Genomic DNA, 16324 nt, shown 5'->3' on the forward strand with positions numbered 1-16324 from the left:
AAAGGATGAATGTTTGATGGAAATATGTAAAACTACTAATATCAATGACGAAATTCATAGGCGAATCTGAATATTTTTCGCGCTTCGCGCGACTATGAGCACTTTCTTCCTTAACATTACCAGTGACCACTCGCGATTTTCGTGCGCATAGTAAGCCTATTAAATAGATTAGTCCGGAGTTCACCAGAAATGGACATAGACACTTTAACCTTGGTATTTGGCGTCCAGCTCGTTCATTACGACCATGCCCTGGAATGCGGCCGTATAGGCTACACGAGTAGTCGAATTGCGGCCGTGAATGGCAAAAAGGTTGGCCACCCCTGCTTTAGTCATAATCTGGCGTTATCCCTGCGTATGCGTTCTGATGAATACAAGATATTTAACTGCCAACGCGGACGCTGTAATTTGGTTTATTAATGTGGATGTGATGGATAATATAATATTTTTTCAATGTACTCAGAATTGCTTTGCGGACCGGATAAAATCGTCTTGCGGACCGGATCCGGCCCACGGGCCGTATGTTTGACATCCCTGGCCTAGTTTAATAGAATTTGTTAATACACCTCGCATAGGTCAAATACGTGAGTATGACGTCATAAATGGTGGAAACGCTCTTAACTTATATAGGTGGTACGCGAGCACTGCATAAAACCTCAAAATGGTACGTGGGTGGAAAAAGGTTGGGAACCACTGATCTATATGGTGTGGACACAAGCAAATCTCACGGCTCATTGAAATTGGTCTACGTCACACTTTTCATTTGGTCAAAGGCAATTTGACGGTTGCTGTTGTTGTTTACTTAAAGAAAAATCTGGCGCTTGTCACATGTTGGTCTTTTGCACCACGGTCAATGTAGGCGTAAGAAATGAAAAGCAGTCAATGATGACATACGTATTGGATAGAAGACACTGCAGAAACTACAGCATAAAGTACTCCGAATCATAGCTAGGGCACCAAAGGGGCCTGGCTGCCCATCCAACAAGTCGCTGCTGAAGAGATTCGGCGTCCTAAACATAGAAGATATGCGGAAACTAGAAATCGCCAAGTTTCTGTATCAGTTTCACTGCGGTCGTTGCCCCGAATACTTCAATGACTTCTTTACCTCTGAATCAAAAGCGCACAAGTACAACACACGCGCGTCCACGTCGTCCAAATATCATATGATCGACCGAAAAGATCATCGCTCCATCAAATATGCCGGACCTGATGCGTGGAACAGTATCCCGCCGGCCATCCGGCAGTCGACGAGCATGTCCACATTCAAGTTGAAATACAAGCAATTACTACTAAATAAATACAGTCCATCCTCGAGATTACCGGACCACGACTGACCTACCGATCTCGCTTCCCATGACATGCCGCCCTATTTCTTGTCGCTTCTTTTTCTATACTATCTTCTTTACTTTCATTCAGTGTGCACGCCTCCTCTTTACATCGCCTAGGCCAAGGTGGGTGTCCGATTCCATAGACAACTCCTAGTCGCTTCGACATCTTCCTTTCTTTTCATTGTATCGCATTTTTTGTGGTGTATTGAACTGATAAAATTGCTAATAAACCAATGATGATGATGATTCGAGGCTGGTTTTGGGGGATCTCAGGACCACGAGCAGATTAAAATTTATATATTCGCAATCAGTACCGCGGTATAGATTTCGATTGATACCTGTTTTATCAAAATTAATGCTCGGTAAGCAGGTCAAAAATGACCGTCAAATTGTGTTTGACCAAATGGAAAGTGTGACGTATAGACCAATTTCATTGAGCAAAGAGATTTGCTTGTGTCCACACCATATAGATAGGACACTAGGCCACACTTCAGTATGATAACCTAGTGCAGTGCTTTTCAACCTTCCTGAGCTTCATTCGCACTTTTTTTGTAGAATAGATTTCATTCGCACAAACTAACCGAAAATTGTTATACAAACGTCTACTAGTGCTTGGATGGCCAGGTATTAAAATCTGTTCTGCACTCCTATCCAAAATACAACGTATTTTTTACGAGTGAAAAATGCTTGCTGGAAGAAATCGACTTTGAGAGCTGACAAAAAGGTCTAGAAGGCTCCAGTATGTCGAACCGGTGAAAACCCGACTTGTTTGTATTGAGTAGGGTTGGGACTTCGGGATCGAATTTGAAATCCCGGGATCGGGATTTCCCGGGATTTTCGCTTCTCAATCCCGGGATTTCCCGGGATTAGCTAAATTGTAAAATACGCATGATGCAAGCTACATAAACAACATTTATTCCTTGTAATATTGATTCCCAACCGCGGCTCCAAGGTAGCCTTCTTGCGGCTCTGAGTGACCTCTAAATATGCCACAAAATATAATGGACGACAGTTGTTGTTTGTTTCTATATATAGTTATAGGCAATTTTTGTATATGAATGCTGGAATGAGGAATACTAGATCTCTCTAAAGCCGTCCAAGGGCGCTTCTGAAAACAGAGAAACAGAATTCTCGCGGACTAGCGTCAAACGCACGGAGGAATACCCGTCAGACAACGACATAGCTTGAGTTCTGCTGCTCGTAGACCTTTATATATCGTCTTTTTGAAGAGTAAATTACGACAAAATTTCACTAACATTGAAATAACGGCTCATAGTCAAGTATAAATCGCAATAAGTCCAATATTTTTCATAGAATAATCCTCCGCAAACTTGTGTATCAATTGCTGGAATGTATGAAGAGTTATCACATAACAACAAAATAGTATGTTGAGTAATGATATGCATTTTCAATTTATTTCAATGTATAGCACTTGTCAATCTGCGTCTATCAATGCTAGAATAACAGATATACAATCTGTAGAAGTCTATGTGCATGTGCTTGTGCAATGTGCATGCTTCTGAGTTTGCTAGATGCTGAGATTTAGAGGTAGGTTATCAGATACCTTTAGAATCAGTATATAGTCTAATCGGGTGTTTTAATGAGGCTCCCTGCGTATACTATGAAGTTTGAAATGCGGCTCCGACATTCAAATTGGTTAGGAACCACTGATAAAGAGTATCATCGCTTAGACGGTTTCGTAATTTGTTGGCGAAATATCCTTAAAATATGGGCGGGGGCGCCAGACGTAGGCCATTTTCGAAAAGGGGCGCTGCAGGGACGTAAGGTTAAGAAACAATGTTTTAGACAATCTGTCTAGTTTTTGACACTGCTTTATTACCAAAAAATGACACATGACGCTACGTAAGCCCTGGTAGATGCTGTTCACAAATCCCGGGATTTCATTGGGGCTAATCCCGGGATCGGGATTGCTTCAAATCCCGGGATCCTGGGATCGGGATTATCCGGGGTCCCAACGCTAGTATTGAGGCGCTTGCCTTATGTCTCGGAAAATAAGGCCCAAATGGTCAAGGAGAGTAGGCAGTAGGTGTGGTGACCTTTCCAGAAAAGCGTACGTAGACGAAGACGAAACTGCTTGACAGCTTTCTAGGTTTTGATTAACTGAAATTCGGCTACGATCAACTTCATGGAACAAGGACATGCCCTCGACAACACAGATATAAGCAACTGAGGTACGAAAGGAATGAACAGAGCGAAGTAAACTAATTACAGTAATCAGCACTTATACAATCACAACAATCACCACATTCACCCCCACCAAGAAAAATAGGGACTAGCTTTTACGAGGTCCTTCGCCCGTAACGTTCGGCAGCGCGCCTTATGCGCGTGGATCGGCGCAGTTGAGGTTGCTCGACATCTACGCTGCTACTGGGCTGCACTACTTCGTCGTGAAGCGGAGAAAATGTTTTACAATCAATTTATCTTTTTCGCTGCTGGACGACGTGGTAAGTTCATCGGATGACGGCTCCGTTGCATCGCAGACAGAGGAAAACTCGTTTTCCTTTCTTTCAAACGCCTGAGAAGACTTTGTAGAAACAGGGTAGGGTACGAGATCTTTAACTGAAACCGTTGCTTCTACGCCGTTTTTGTAACGTATTATTAAGGCGTATTTAGGGTTGGCACCCAATAGTTCCACCTCATTAACGAGGGGGTCGCCTTTGTTCCGAACAAAAAAATTCGTAGAAACGGTGCCGACATGAAGAAGCCAGTCCGGAATGGAGTCGCCCTGCATGGATCTCCTGTCAAACTTGAAGAACCTGTCATGAGGAGAACAATTAGTTGCCGTGCATAAGAGCGACCGGATGGAATGCAGAGCATCCGGCAAAACCGATTCCCAATGTTTCTCCGGCAATCTCCGACTCTCCAAAAGCAACTTGACGGATTTCCACAAAGTCTGATTAAGCCTCTCGCATTGCGAATTGCCTGTGTGGTGATAAGGAGTCGACTTGCTGGTGGCAATACGCTTGCGTGTCCGGAAATCGGTGATTTCCTTAGATAGAAATGAGGCACCCCTGTCACTGTGTACATATTCCGGTACACCGACAAGCGAAAACAAGGATGAGAGACAATTGACGACCGTTGACGACGTCATGTCGCGACAAGGATAAGCAAATGGGAAGCGACTGTATTCGTCAATAATAACAAGTACGAACGTTCTGGGTCCATCAACGGGACCTTTGAAATCGATGCTAATACTAGGCTTACCATACGTCCTCTTTTAAGAGGATTTGTCCTCTTTTTTGACTTTTTTGAAAGTGTCCTCGGAGGACGCCCTTTTGTCCTCTTTTTTGAAAATTGAGGTCAGATATAGAGGAAATTGCGAGTGATATGCCGCAAAATAGCGCAGAAGTGAAGCTCCGGCGGGTATTTCGGAGGAAAAGCGGTGATTTCAGCTCTGAGCGAAATGAAGACCTTTTTTTTTTTTTTTTTTTTTTTTTTTTAGTCAACCGACGGCAAAGTGGGAAAAATTCACCGGTTTTTGGGAATTCTACTCCGGTTTTGAATCTTGCAAATTTCTGAAAAAGTGTCCTCTTTTTGCATTTTCAAAATATGGTAAGCCTAGCTAATACGTTCCCATGGTCGAGTAGCTTTTATCAACTTGTTCGTTTCATTAGACATGAAGAACCGAGGTTTCAATTTAGCACATATTTGACAATTAGCACAAGTTCTTTTAACGTCCTCCATAGAAAAAGGTAGATTCTTGGATCGGACAAAGTGATCAAGTCGTCGAATCCCAGGGTGACTCAGCGCTTCATGGATCTCTTGAAGGCTCATGTGTGGCTGGCTTGGGGACGAACAACAAACCCGAGACAGAGTATCAGGTCCGATATTCTCGGATCCAGGGCGGTGAATTATCTGATACTTTAGCGGACTTAACTCGAGTTTCCACAGAGTGAACTTTGCATTTTTAATCTTACTCGGATGGTCTTTTCTAAATATGAAAGATAATGCCTTTTGGTCATTCGTCAAGTATGCGCAATCGGGAATAGTCTCTCCTTCATTTACAATCGTGTTCTCTGGTGCTAAGGTAATTCTTCAGCGACCACGGAAAGTCCGTGAACATCCCGTTCACGCCCATCTCCACAAAGAGGGCGTATTCCTTGTAAGGATCGGCGCCGTAGTCGAACGCGAGGAATCGGTTCTCGTTTCGGAAAGTGAAGCAGTGAACCTGAGAGAACAAGCGCGATGTTTTGACATGATTACGGATACTATTTTTCTGCCTAAAACGAAAATTGTCAACGAAAAGATTGAAACTTTGGACAAAAACTTTTTTGACAAATATTGAAGTATAAATATGCCTACCACATTTTAACCACCAAAAGAGGGCATTTTTAGCCAGTAATAGAAAGTTAAATTGTCAGGCTCGAGTTTGATGATGTCGTAGTTTAGTTTGGTAGTTACAGGCATAAGTTACAAAAACCGCAAATATCGCCATAAAACAATAATCACTTTCAACGATTTCAACAAATCGTTTGCACAAAATATCATTGAAATTATATACAATCTTCAAGATGCTCGGAACTGATCCGACTAATAAGTATGTTAAGTTCGAACTTGTGCCAGAAAAATATCCACAGATCCTCGCCATGTCAAAAGCCGCAGATGTTACAGAGAACGTCGAACAATGTTTACAATAACAATCAAGACAGTTCTGACAGGGCATTTTGTTGGAAAACCTTTCGAAAGCCATCAATACAGCATGTTCATGGCTATAGCCTACAGTAATTATTTGGAAATTAATACGTCTCGCCTAAAAGTCTTGTTGCAAGCATGAGCAACTAACTCGAAATGAGATGAAAAGTTTAGGCAAAAGTTATACAAAACAGAGCTTTAATTACCTGCAGTCCATGTCTTTTCGCTCTTTCCACGAAATCTGTTTTCTTAGCAATCATATTTGTGGCGGGATCAACTTCAACAATAAAATTTTTCACAGGACACACAACTGACACAAATCTTGATATATGACTCATGAATTCATCGCTCGTAGTATTTTCAGTCAGGTAAACAAGAGGTAGGGGTGTAAATTGAGACATGTACTCTAAACTTTGGATGTTAAATGATTCTATAAATGCTGGCGATTCTTTATGTGCAAACCCGTGCCTTTTTAACGACTCAATCAATAAATCTTCCATTTTTGTTGAATGTTGTTGTAAATAGTTATTAAAAAATTGCGGATTTTTAGTTTCTACATAAATCTTGACAGATTTTGATTTTTTCGCAACTGAAATATAATCGTCCAACGACGCCATCTTGAATTTTCCATCATAAGCGTGATTCCGAAACGAGAAAACTTGAACCTGCAAAAATAGAAAGTGTGCCAGACTCAATATTTTGATCTGTACTGTGTGCAGTATTTCGTGACAGCCTTTAATACGAATTCAAATATTACCAATAGTGGTCGTCTGAAGTACCGTACAAAGGTAGAATAAACGCAATAAATTTCTATTCGAATTTTTAAAGATATCTCAAAACTACTTTAAAAAACTTCAAGTAAAAGTGGTAGTAGCAGGGTTGTAATGATTCGACTGAGTCGCCATTTTTGGTGACTCGACTTGACTCGATTCATTGTGCATGACTCGAGACTTGGACGGCCAAGACAGATATTTCATTGTAACTTCGAAGAATAGTATAGTTACTACATGATTGGTATTTCGTCTATCAGTCCCGATAGTTGGTAAATAGGGCCAGAAACTGTTAAGACTGAGGAAAATTAATATATTATGAATGCGAGCCCTTCTATATCACTCAAGCAAAGTTGAAAATAGTGGGTTGAACTGAAAACTGAACAGTGAACATAATGACTTGGACTCGGCCAGGGTTGTAATGACTCGAGTCACGATTTCCTAATGACTCGACTTGACTCGAGTCATTTTCTAAAAATACGGAAATGACTCGACTTGGACTTGAGTCATTGCGCATGACTCGAGACTCAGACTGCCAAGAACGACATTTCATTGTAATTTCGAAGAATAGTAAAGTAACCACACTGTTGGAATTACGTCTATTGGTACTGGTACTTGAAAATGCGACCAGAAACTGCTAAAAGTGAGGAAAATTAGTATGTTATAAATGCGAACCATTCGATATCACCAAACAGAGTTATAAAATGTGGGCTTAGCAAGACTTCAACTGGAAACTGAGCAGTCAACACAATGACTTGGACTCGGACTCAAGTCATAATGCCGTGACTCGGACTCGACCCTCTGCTCGCTGACTTGGACTCGGACTTGACTCAGTGGTGAATTGAAAATGACTCGACTTGACTCGAGTCAAAACTACAAAAGTGGGATTGACTTGTGACTCGGAACCTCGTGACTTGGTTACAACCCTGGGTAGCAGTGCAAGTAGAAAAGACCACTTAAGTACTCTGATTAAGTTAAAGTACTTTGTCTCTGACAAACTTTGATCCCACCCGATTCAATGTCTTGAGCTCAGCTAGTGTGAAGTCGGTTGTGAAAAAATCCGTCCGGTATTCGTCTCTTGCAGGAATGTAATAAGTTTTCACGCGGTCGCGAAACTCACCCCGCGACCAGACGTCCGTTGTTGCATTCAACCAAGCTTCGTGCGTGCAAAGCAGTTTCAAGTCCTAAAATCAAACTTCTAGTAGCTGAGCATTTGTTTAAAACAGGGGGTTTCTATATTTTTACAATGCGGCCCCAGTTGAGAATTTTGAAAAATTAATGAACCCTTTTTTTCAACTATTTTTTCCTAGTGACATTGACAAAACTGTTGAACATAAAACACAGTGTGATTGCATTCTCCTTTGTGATGTAGATATAAGATATATAAAGCCAAGCTTAAGAAAACTTTCATCATAATTCTTTCTTTTAGCAGGTATCGTCGCAGTGGAATCAAAGTGACTTATGTCCAGTTTTCAAATTTTGAAGGTCCATTTTTAAAACTTGAAAAAAATCAAGTTTTTGAAAAATATTCAGTTTTTTTCGGCCATATCCTGACCATGGTTATGTCTGTTTCACTAATTCAAAGTTAATCAGGGCCAATATATGACTGAAAAAAGATGAAAACTTTATGTAAAGTCAATTCTCTCAAAATGTGTAAAATGGACGTAAGTCACTTTGATTCCACTGCGACGGTATAGTCAAGGCTCAGACCTCCACAAGTTGGGGACCCCCTGGCTTAAAAACATCAAGTACCAACCTTGCTCACAGCAACATCACATTCGATCACATCTGCGCCCACATCTACAGCCAGTTGGTAACCCTCAACCGTATGTTCTGGCAGTATGCCTGGGCTACCACGGTGGCCAATAATCAGAGGTTTGGGTCGGTGCGTGCAAAAGTCATGCGAAGCGATTGCGAATGACAGAATGTTTATCGCATAGTGAAGAACTGCAAACAGAATATTAATGAGATTTCTGTCACAACAATCCAGACAAACTATATCTTGATGCTGCACAGACTTTGTGTAAACTACCTATGTTGTTGGTTGATGGTCAACTAACTATAATTCTTTGAGTATAGTTCATAGAACTAGTTCTAGTTGCAGATTTTGAAAAGCGTATAGTTCTAGTTGTGCATCCAAAAAGAATACCGTATTTGTAGAACAGTGGTGTCAAACATACGGCCCACCCGACCCTATCCGGCATTAGGAGCAATTCTGTGTAGATTTAAATGCATGTATTATCCAGTAGGCTACATTTCTCAAATTTTTAAATTTGTAGTAAGAAATATTTCCATTAAATATTCCCTCGATACAGCAAACGTCGAGTATGTTTATAGGCAACACTATTAGTCCCTGAAAGCGGCGTTGTGATTTCTAGTCCCCCTTAGAGCAAGTCGCTGACATTTACACCCCATATTGTGATATTGAGAAGGCAAAAAGTGCATATATTGAGTTCCTCATCATCATCATCATTGCTTAATTAGCAATTTTATCAGTTCAATACACCACAAAACATGCGATACAATGAAAAGATAGGAAGATGTCGAAGCGACTTGGAGTAGTCTATGGAATCTGACACCCACCTTGGCCTAGGCGATGTAAAGAGGAGGCATGCACACTGAATGAAAGTAAAGAAGATAGTATGGAAAAATAGTACGGAAAAATTTACAAAAAACTAGTCATTCAGAGGCGAAGGGTTTCGGGGTCGAAACGTCTCCATATTTCAAACTTGAAACCTCATCCTTTTGAAATGCCAATTCCATCTCCAATATTTCTTGGCTCATTCGAAATTCGGTAATTCGTATTATCCGTTATTAGTTAGTCCTAGTTGCGAGTTTTGAAAAGTGAGTAGCTCTAGTTACACATTTTGAATATCCAGTAGTTTGTACAAGTATGCTGCTGTGAGCAGTGACACCCAAAAAGAAAGCGTAGAACACAACTCCCAATCATGAGCATATCAAGCATAGCCTAACTATTGCAAAGTAACCACAAAGGTGTTCCCAATACCTTAATTTTATGTACGCAATTTCATTGAAAACACCAACACCGGTTCTTACCGACAAAATAAATTTCCATGATAAGCAGACCATGCACGATTTCATTTGCTGCGATGCAAAATGATAATAACTGAAACGGTTTGTAAAAGATAATAATACAATAAATATGTTATAATGTAGTTTTGAAAAATCCAAGGAAATTCGAGATACGATAACGTGTCAACAATAAGAGGCTCAGGGCTCAGTACTTGGACAAACTCATCTATGTAAACATCATTGTAATGTAAACGCCTCTTTATTTCATTGATCTGATTCCATGTAGGTTGCTCAAAGTATATAAACAAAGTAAACAACATGTAAACAAACTTCACCATATATAAATTTTTATCACTTATCACATTGCTTCAAAGTTATTCATGGCGGAGGTATGGCCGAAAGAATACAATAACTTTACATAGAGTTGATTTTCTCAAAATGTGTAAAATGGATATGAGCTACCTGAAGGACACTAGGACAGTCATTCAAACAGTGGACTCACAATTGAACTTCAAAGCGGGTGAAACTAGCAATACCTCGATTTGCTGACCGCGCAACAGACTCAAAACAGATGACGACTAACCACTGAGCAAACTTTATATATAAAAAAGATTCCAACGCAATTCCAATATCCAGTTTCCAACAATAATAGAACCGCCGATTATTCGCCAAATGGGCAACTCTAAACGGCGGAACGAGCGGACTGCGGAACAAGCGGAACTTGCGATACTAAACAGCGGACCAAGCGGAACTGCGGACCGAGCGTACCATAACAAAATAGCTCAATACTAAACGGCGGACCGCGGAACTGCGGAACATGTAATACTAAACAGCGGACCGAGCGGAACTGCGGACCGGGCGGACCATAAGAAAATAGCTCAATACTAAACGGCGGACCGCGGAACAGCGGAACATGAAATACTAAACGGCGGACGGAGCGGAACTGCGGACCGGCGGACTATCACAAAATTTGCAATGTAAACGGCGGACTACGGATCAGGCGCATCTCGTAATTTTCTCAAGTTATCTTTTCCTGGACTTCGTTGAAGCTTACATTTTGCTGAAAATTTTGTCAAGTAGTTTCATTTTGTCAAGTAATGTAATTCTTCAACGTCTAGTTATGAGTTACGACACAATTTTACTTTATTGCATTTCGTTTTGTACTTTATATGTTTTGTATTTCTAAAATGTAGTAAACTTTTAATGGTCATAACATTGTAATCTGTTGACACCGGATCACAGTGTCAGCTCTATATTAGAACTTAACAATTTCCGCTGTCGAGATAGTGTAATGGTTGTGCGTCCGGCTTCTCGATCGTCCGGCTTCTCGATCCCCGGTCGGGTCAGACCAAAGACTCGAAAACTGGTATCCGCGGCTATCCTGCTAGGCGCCCAGCAATCACGGATAGCATGGAGGAGAAAAAACTGGGGGTGCAGACTAGATGGCCTTACTACAAAGGCCGTATCGCATCTCCGTCGACAAAGCATCTCGATGGTGCAGACGAAAAAGAATACCATATCTCTCTCTCTCTCTCTCATCATTTCAAAAGACTACAACACTGCGATGCAATGAAAAGATAGGAAGTTGTCGAACGGACGAGGGGGATAGCGTAGTGGTAACGATAAGCGCCCACCAATCTGGCGGACCTGGTTCTATTCCCGTCAGAGGTATATTCTGGGCTCCTCTCTCCCCGCCGTTGCCGTTCCAGTAAAAGACCCAATGAAATGAATGGAAAGAACCAGCCGCGACCTCAACAAGATCTTGATCGAAAAGAACTGTGACATCGGGCACTCTAGGCCGAGGGGGATGTTGGATTAATTGGATCGCAACTGCATGCGTGTCGCTCGACGTCCTCCTATCTGTTCATCACATCGCATTGTACATTGTCTGTGACTTCAGATGAAAAATATAACCCGACTATTATCCTCTTATTATCATCATATCCATCAGTTTACACCAGAATACACAGACCAAAGGTACTTCCTCTAATGTCCCCGTAGGAAAACTAAGTCATTTTCAATTAAGACTGTGAGAACCATAAAATAAGTTGACCAGCGTAGTAGCTATAGGTGACATCCATAATCTGACATACCTTCAAGCACTGATTTAATGAGCGAGAAAGTGTAATGGTTATGCGTCCGGCTTCTCGAGCGGTAGGTCATGGGTTCGATCCCCGGCCGGGTCATACCAAAGACTCGAGTATCCGCAGCTATCCTGCTAGGCGCTCAGCAATCACGGATAGCATGGAGGAGAAAAAAAAACTGGGGCGCAGACTAGATGACCTCATGGGGCCGTATCGCAACTCCATCGTCAAAGCATCGCTCGATGGTGCAGGCGAAAAAGAATATCATATCTCTCTCTCTCTCTAATGAGCCGTTCCCAGTTTCACTTTACGTTCAGTTCGTACGTGCACCTGCATATATGGCTTAATCTTTGAGACAAGCATATTCTCTCAAATCGGGTTGCGTCTGAGTTTTAATGGGTACGCTAGCAGCTCTGCTTTTCTGGCACGGACAAATTTCATCAACAGCGTCCTTGGAGTTTATGTGACAAGCAACAGTAAATCGAGCATGCCAAATGCAGCATTCATTTAGGCTTAAATTGGCATGTAACGTTAGTGGCCTCACGTACATTAACTGTATAGTGAGTCAGTTTCTCCAAGTCAATGAGCTAATGCTAATAAGTGTAGCCGACTGAAGACCTCGGGTTAGTTGACTACCAGAACCAGTGTCATCTGCTTATAATTAAAGCTACTTGACTAGCCCTATTGCATTCTCCGCTCCTGTTTATGTCTGGTATAGTGGTATGCTAGAGTCCTATTTAGCCAGTGACAAAAAAAAACGTTTCATCGTTTATTTATTAGGATAAACTGCTCTTAGCAGAAAGCTGAATGACTGTCGTGTCAAATCAACGCAAAGCATATTTAAACATGTCGCGTACTCAAATACCAGACTCCAGATCACATTCAGTGCTGGTGGCTTCGATTTCGTCATCCACTACATCTGTACTTCTGTAGGTGGCAACTCTGCTTAGTCCAGTGGTTCTCAACCTTTTTTACCCGCGGACTCATCTCAAGCTCGCCAGTATACCCGCGGACTCAAGCTATATATTACTGAAATCTTTTTTTTTCCTATCTATCCAAGAGAGTGTAATACGGTATCAACAAAAAAATGAGCTAAAATTGACTCAAGGAAGCTCTCTTAAATCTGTCTTTCCACATCTGTCGGCTTTGCAATTCAAGCAACTATTCAGTAATGCAATCCACATCTCGAGTTCCACTTATATTAGACAACTTTAGATTGTTTCTGTGATTAGCACATGTCCCTACGATTTGTAATTTTCCAAATAGTCTGTGAGTGAACAAGTCGCCATAATCAATTACCAGCACTCAGCGTATATCGCGCCGGAAGCCTGTGCAATGTGCCTACGTGCAGGACCGTAACAGCACTTCGTCAGCCCCCCTCAACAACAAAACGTTGGTCTTGGGCCACACAGGCCTTAAACCTAACTTCTGGTGGGCTTTACCCCCAGACCCCCCTTCCGATACCTTTTTAGCGCTACTTCTCAGCGAAATTTTTGTACCGTTCATTCAGTCATTTTGTTTCGAATAAACCGCGCGAGGCGCGAAAATATTCCATAATTCATGATTGAATCGGTCAGCATGATCGGGGATTGCATCTAGCTGTAAATTTTTTATGCTATCTCTGCTCATGCATTCAGATTTATCGGTCGAGCTGAGTGAGACGTTTCGGAATATGATATAATTTTTCTAAAAAGATGCATAAATTTTCAAAAAACACTCTATAATTTATGTTAATTCACGAATAGTTTTGGCCCCCCTTCGAGGACCCCCCTCAAGTATGGGGGTTTGGTGTACGGCGGTTACGGTCCCGCATACGTGTGTAGTGTATAAAGAGCTGGCCCAGGGGTTTATACCTGGCATATTCTGTATGTGAATTGTTAATAGTGATCACGCAGCATTAAATTCCGAGTCCATTCGTACTAAATTCAAGTCAATCCGACCAAAATTGTAAAGTTTATGACCGTGATAAAATTGCTTATGACAATTTTAGCAATAGGCTACCTCGAACATAAATGTAGGGCATTTTTAAAAATTCCAGTTGGCGATAATAGGGGTTTTATACCTGGCGTGATTGGTATCAAACCAGGATGATGCGACAGATGTGCAAAGCATACCCGTTTTGCCTGTGATACTTGCAACCAACTGGTTTGCCCAAGACACAGAAAATCTCAGGAGAACCAATAATGCTTGGAATGCTGATCAATTTGTAGTGGTGCTGTTTCGTTGTTCTTGCGTTTGAAATATACGTGGCCAAACATCGATTATTGAGGTATCTCTAATATTAATTTCCAAACTACATTCATTGCAGTATAATTTATTAACTTGCAGGAATTTCGTATACCCCTTATCAACAAGAGGTAACGGCACAATAAGAAGCGTATAGAAAGAGATTCAAACAAAATCCAAATTGGCAAAATATGACGTAACAATGCAATGATGAAAAGGAACTGTAGCTGGTCAAAGTCAGCTGTACCGGTACTCCGGTAGTCATAATAGAGGGATAATAGAGAATCAAATTATACAATACTCAGAAGACGTTACACAGACAATCAGCGGAATATATTAATGGAATATTGCAAGATTGTATACAAACTCTTTATCCTTTTTATGGTGCCGTTAATTCTTGATAAGGGAAACCCGAAAAGTCACCGAGGTAATAGATTCTACTGCAATGAATGTAGTTCTGAAAGCACTATTGAAGTTGAGTGCCGCCAGTCACACATTTGAGGTATCTATGATGCATTTTTTAAGACAGCTATTGAGGTTACTAACATTTCAAAATGGGTATTTTGCAAATCACTCAGCCTAATTCTCAAATCGGAATTTGACGAAACCGGACTAGGACGGGGCTCATTCACTTTCGGACCAAAAAGCTATTTTCTCCGTAAGGCTACAATGACTTTGGTCCGAAAGTGAACGAGCCCCGTAGGTCTGTCAATTACATGTTCCGAAATCATATCGGAAGTTGAAGAAAAAGTGTGCCGAGCCGATTAAGTTACTGAAAATTCCTGTGTTCGCGGACTCACCAAGGACCTTCCGCGGACTCATTTGAGTCCGCGGACTCGGGGTTGAGAAACACTGCTTAGTCCATGTTCTCTTCACAAAAGTTGTGCAATCTGATGCATGATGCTATCTGCAACAGCGCATTCTCGGGCAGAGCACCACACCTCTTCAACAAACATCGCCAACGGTGCTGCAGCCGACCAAATGTCTGCTCCACTACTCGTCTTGCAGAACATAACTTCTAAAAATAGTCTTTAGCTTATAGCCTAATGAAACAACAACATATCAGGCTTGTATCTACCTTGTTGAAATATTCCTCAGAGCGTCTACTGGGGTTGCTGTAAGCTTTGATCAATCATAAATACTGCAAGTACATTACGTTATGATTCATTGCTTCGAAGCAATCAAGAAGAGGTTCCTTACGATAACATCCATACAGGCCTGTTGATCAACAAACAGACGTGAGCAGAGCAGTCATCAGGTTCGCACAACTGCGCTATACCATATTGGCACTTTCCTGCATTCATAGAGTTCATCCTTCCAATACTTTGATATGAACGGGGAAGCGTCACACCAAACGGCGTCAAAATTTTCTCCTCAAAACCAGTGCGTTCATTTAGCCGTCAATTGTGACGTCGATGTCGAAACCAATGCGTTCACCGTCACGTTGCGAAGTTCGCTTGTGTTCACATTGCTGGTTTTGGTAACGGGTTTTCACAATCACTCGTGGCGAAACCAAACGACGAACGCAGCCTTAGTCTGCTATTACATTTGTTCAGTCAGTCCACGATTTGCGTCTGACCCGTCGTTTTCATTGAAAAATCGTTCTGGGATTTGTATACGACGTAGTTATAAGTTTTCCCTTTCCAAATCATCGTGTTCGAGCAAAAAAACTACTTTCATCTGCGTGTCAGAAAGTGAACAGTTCGTAATTCAACTTTAAATTAATCGGTTAATTTGGATATAGTCCAGAAACGTAACCACTAGAAGAGTGAGCAGATGAAAACCTACAGGTATGTTACAAAAGAAAAAGTACTTTCCTTATTTAGCTAGATAGACTAAGAGCACCATCACCGACGTGATGGAAACATCCATCGAAAAGAGAGCCTCAGAATTAGCTAGTTACATTTCATTATAATTACTATACTTAAGTAGAACATACATAGAAATTTCCCCTCGATCAGAGATAGTCGATATATACCATGTCTGTGGTATGTTAGTAGAGTACTCCATTGCAACCAGGAAATCATGTCTGGGGTATGTTTGAGGTGTGTTCGTACTGTGTTACAATCCGGACATCATGCTTTCTTTTTCTATACTATCTTTTTTACTTTCATCCTGTGTGCATGCCTCCTCTTTACATCGCCTCGTCCAAGGTGGGTGCTGTCTGATTCCATAGGCTACTCCTAGTCGCTTCGACATCTTACTGTCTTTTCATTGTATCGCATTTTTTGTG

General features: G+C 41.4%; 2 protein-coding genes across 2 annotated transcripts in view; one reads left to right on the forward strand and one right to left on the reverse strand.

The window, feature by feature from the left end:
* The window catches only part of LOC145456710 (WD repeat-containing protein 19-like), a 392619-nt gene that overhangs the window by 249788 nt on the left and 126507 nt on the right, over positions 1–16324 (forward strand). The window lies entirely within an intron of this gene.
* LOC145456720 (uncharacterized) lies at positions 3421–10440 on the reverse strand. Its single transcript, XM_080334824.1, has 5 exons — positions 9806–10440; positions 8505–8695; positions 7759–7932; positions 6185–6643; positions 3421–5514 (listed from the first exon to the last, which is right to left on the reverse strand). Exons 1-5 carry the CDS (start codon positions 9822–9824, stop codon positions 5344–5346), a joined length of 1014 nt encoding a protein of 337 aa, XP_080190950.1. The 5' UTR covers positions 9825–10440; the 3' UTR covers positions 3421–5343.

This window comes from Botryllus schlosseri, chromosome 15 (assembly GCF_051294905.1).
Source record: "Botryllus schlosseri isolate E-star chromosome 15, Bs_hap1, whole genome shotgun sequence".
Lineage (NCBI taxonomy): Eukaryota > Metazoa > Chordata > Ascidiacea > Stolidobranchia > Styelidae > Botryllus > Botryllus schlosseri.

What these genes read in the sequence shown, in the direction of transcription:
- LOC145456720 (XM_080334824.1), bottom strand. An exon ending in GTGATGTTGCTGTGAGCAAG is followed by an intron (nt 7,933 to 8,504) that starts GTTGGTACTTGA and finishes GTTTGATTTTAG; the next exon opens with GACTTGAAACTGCTTTGCAC. An exon ending in AGCTCAAGACATTGAATCGG is followed by an intron (nt 6,644 to 7,758) that starts GTGGGATCAAAG and finishes CTATTTTTGCAG; the next exon opens with GTTCAAGTTTTCTCGTTTCG.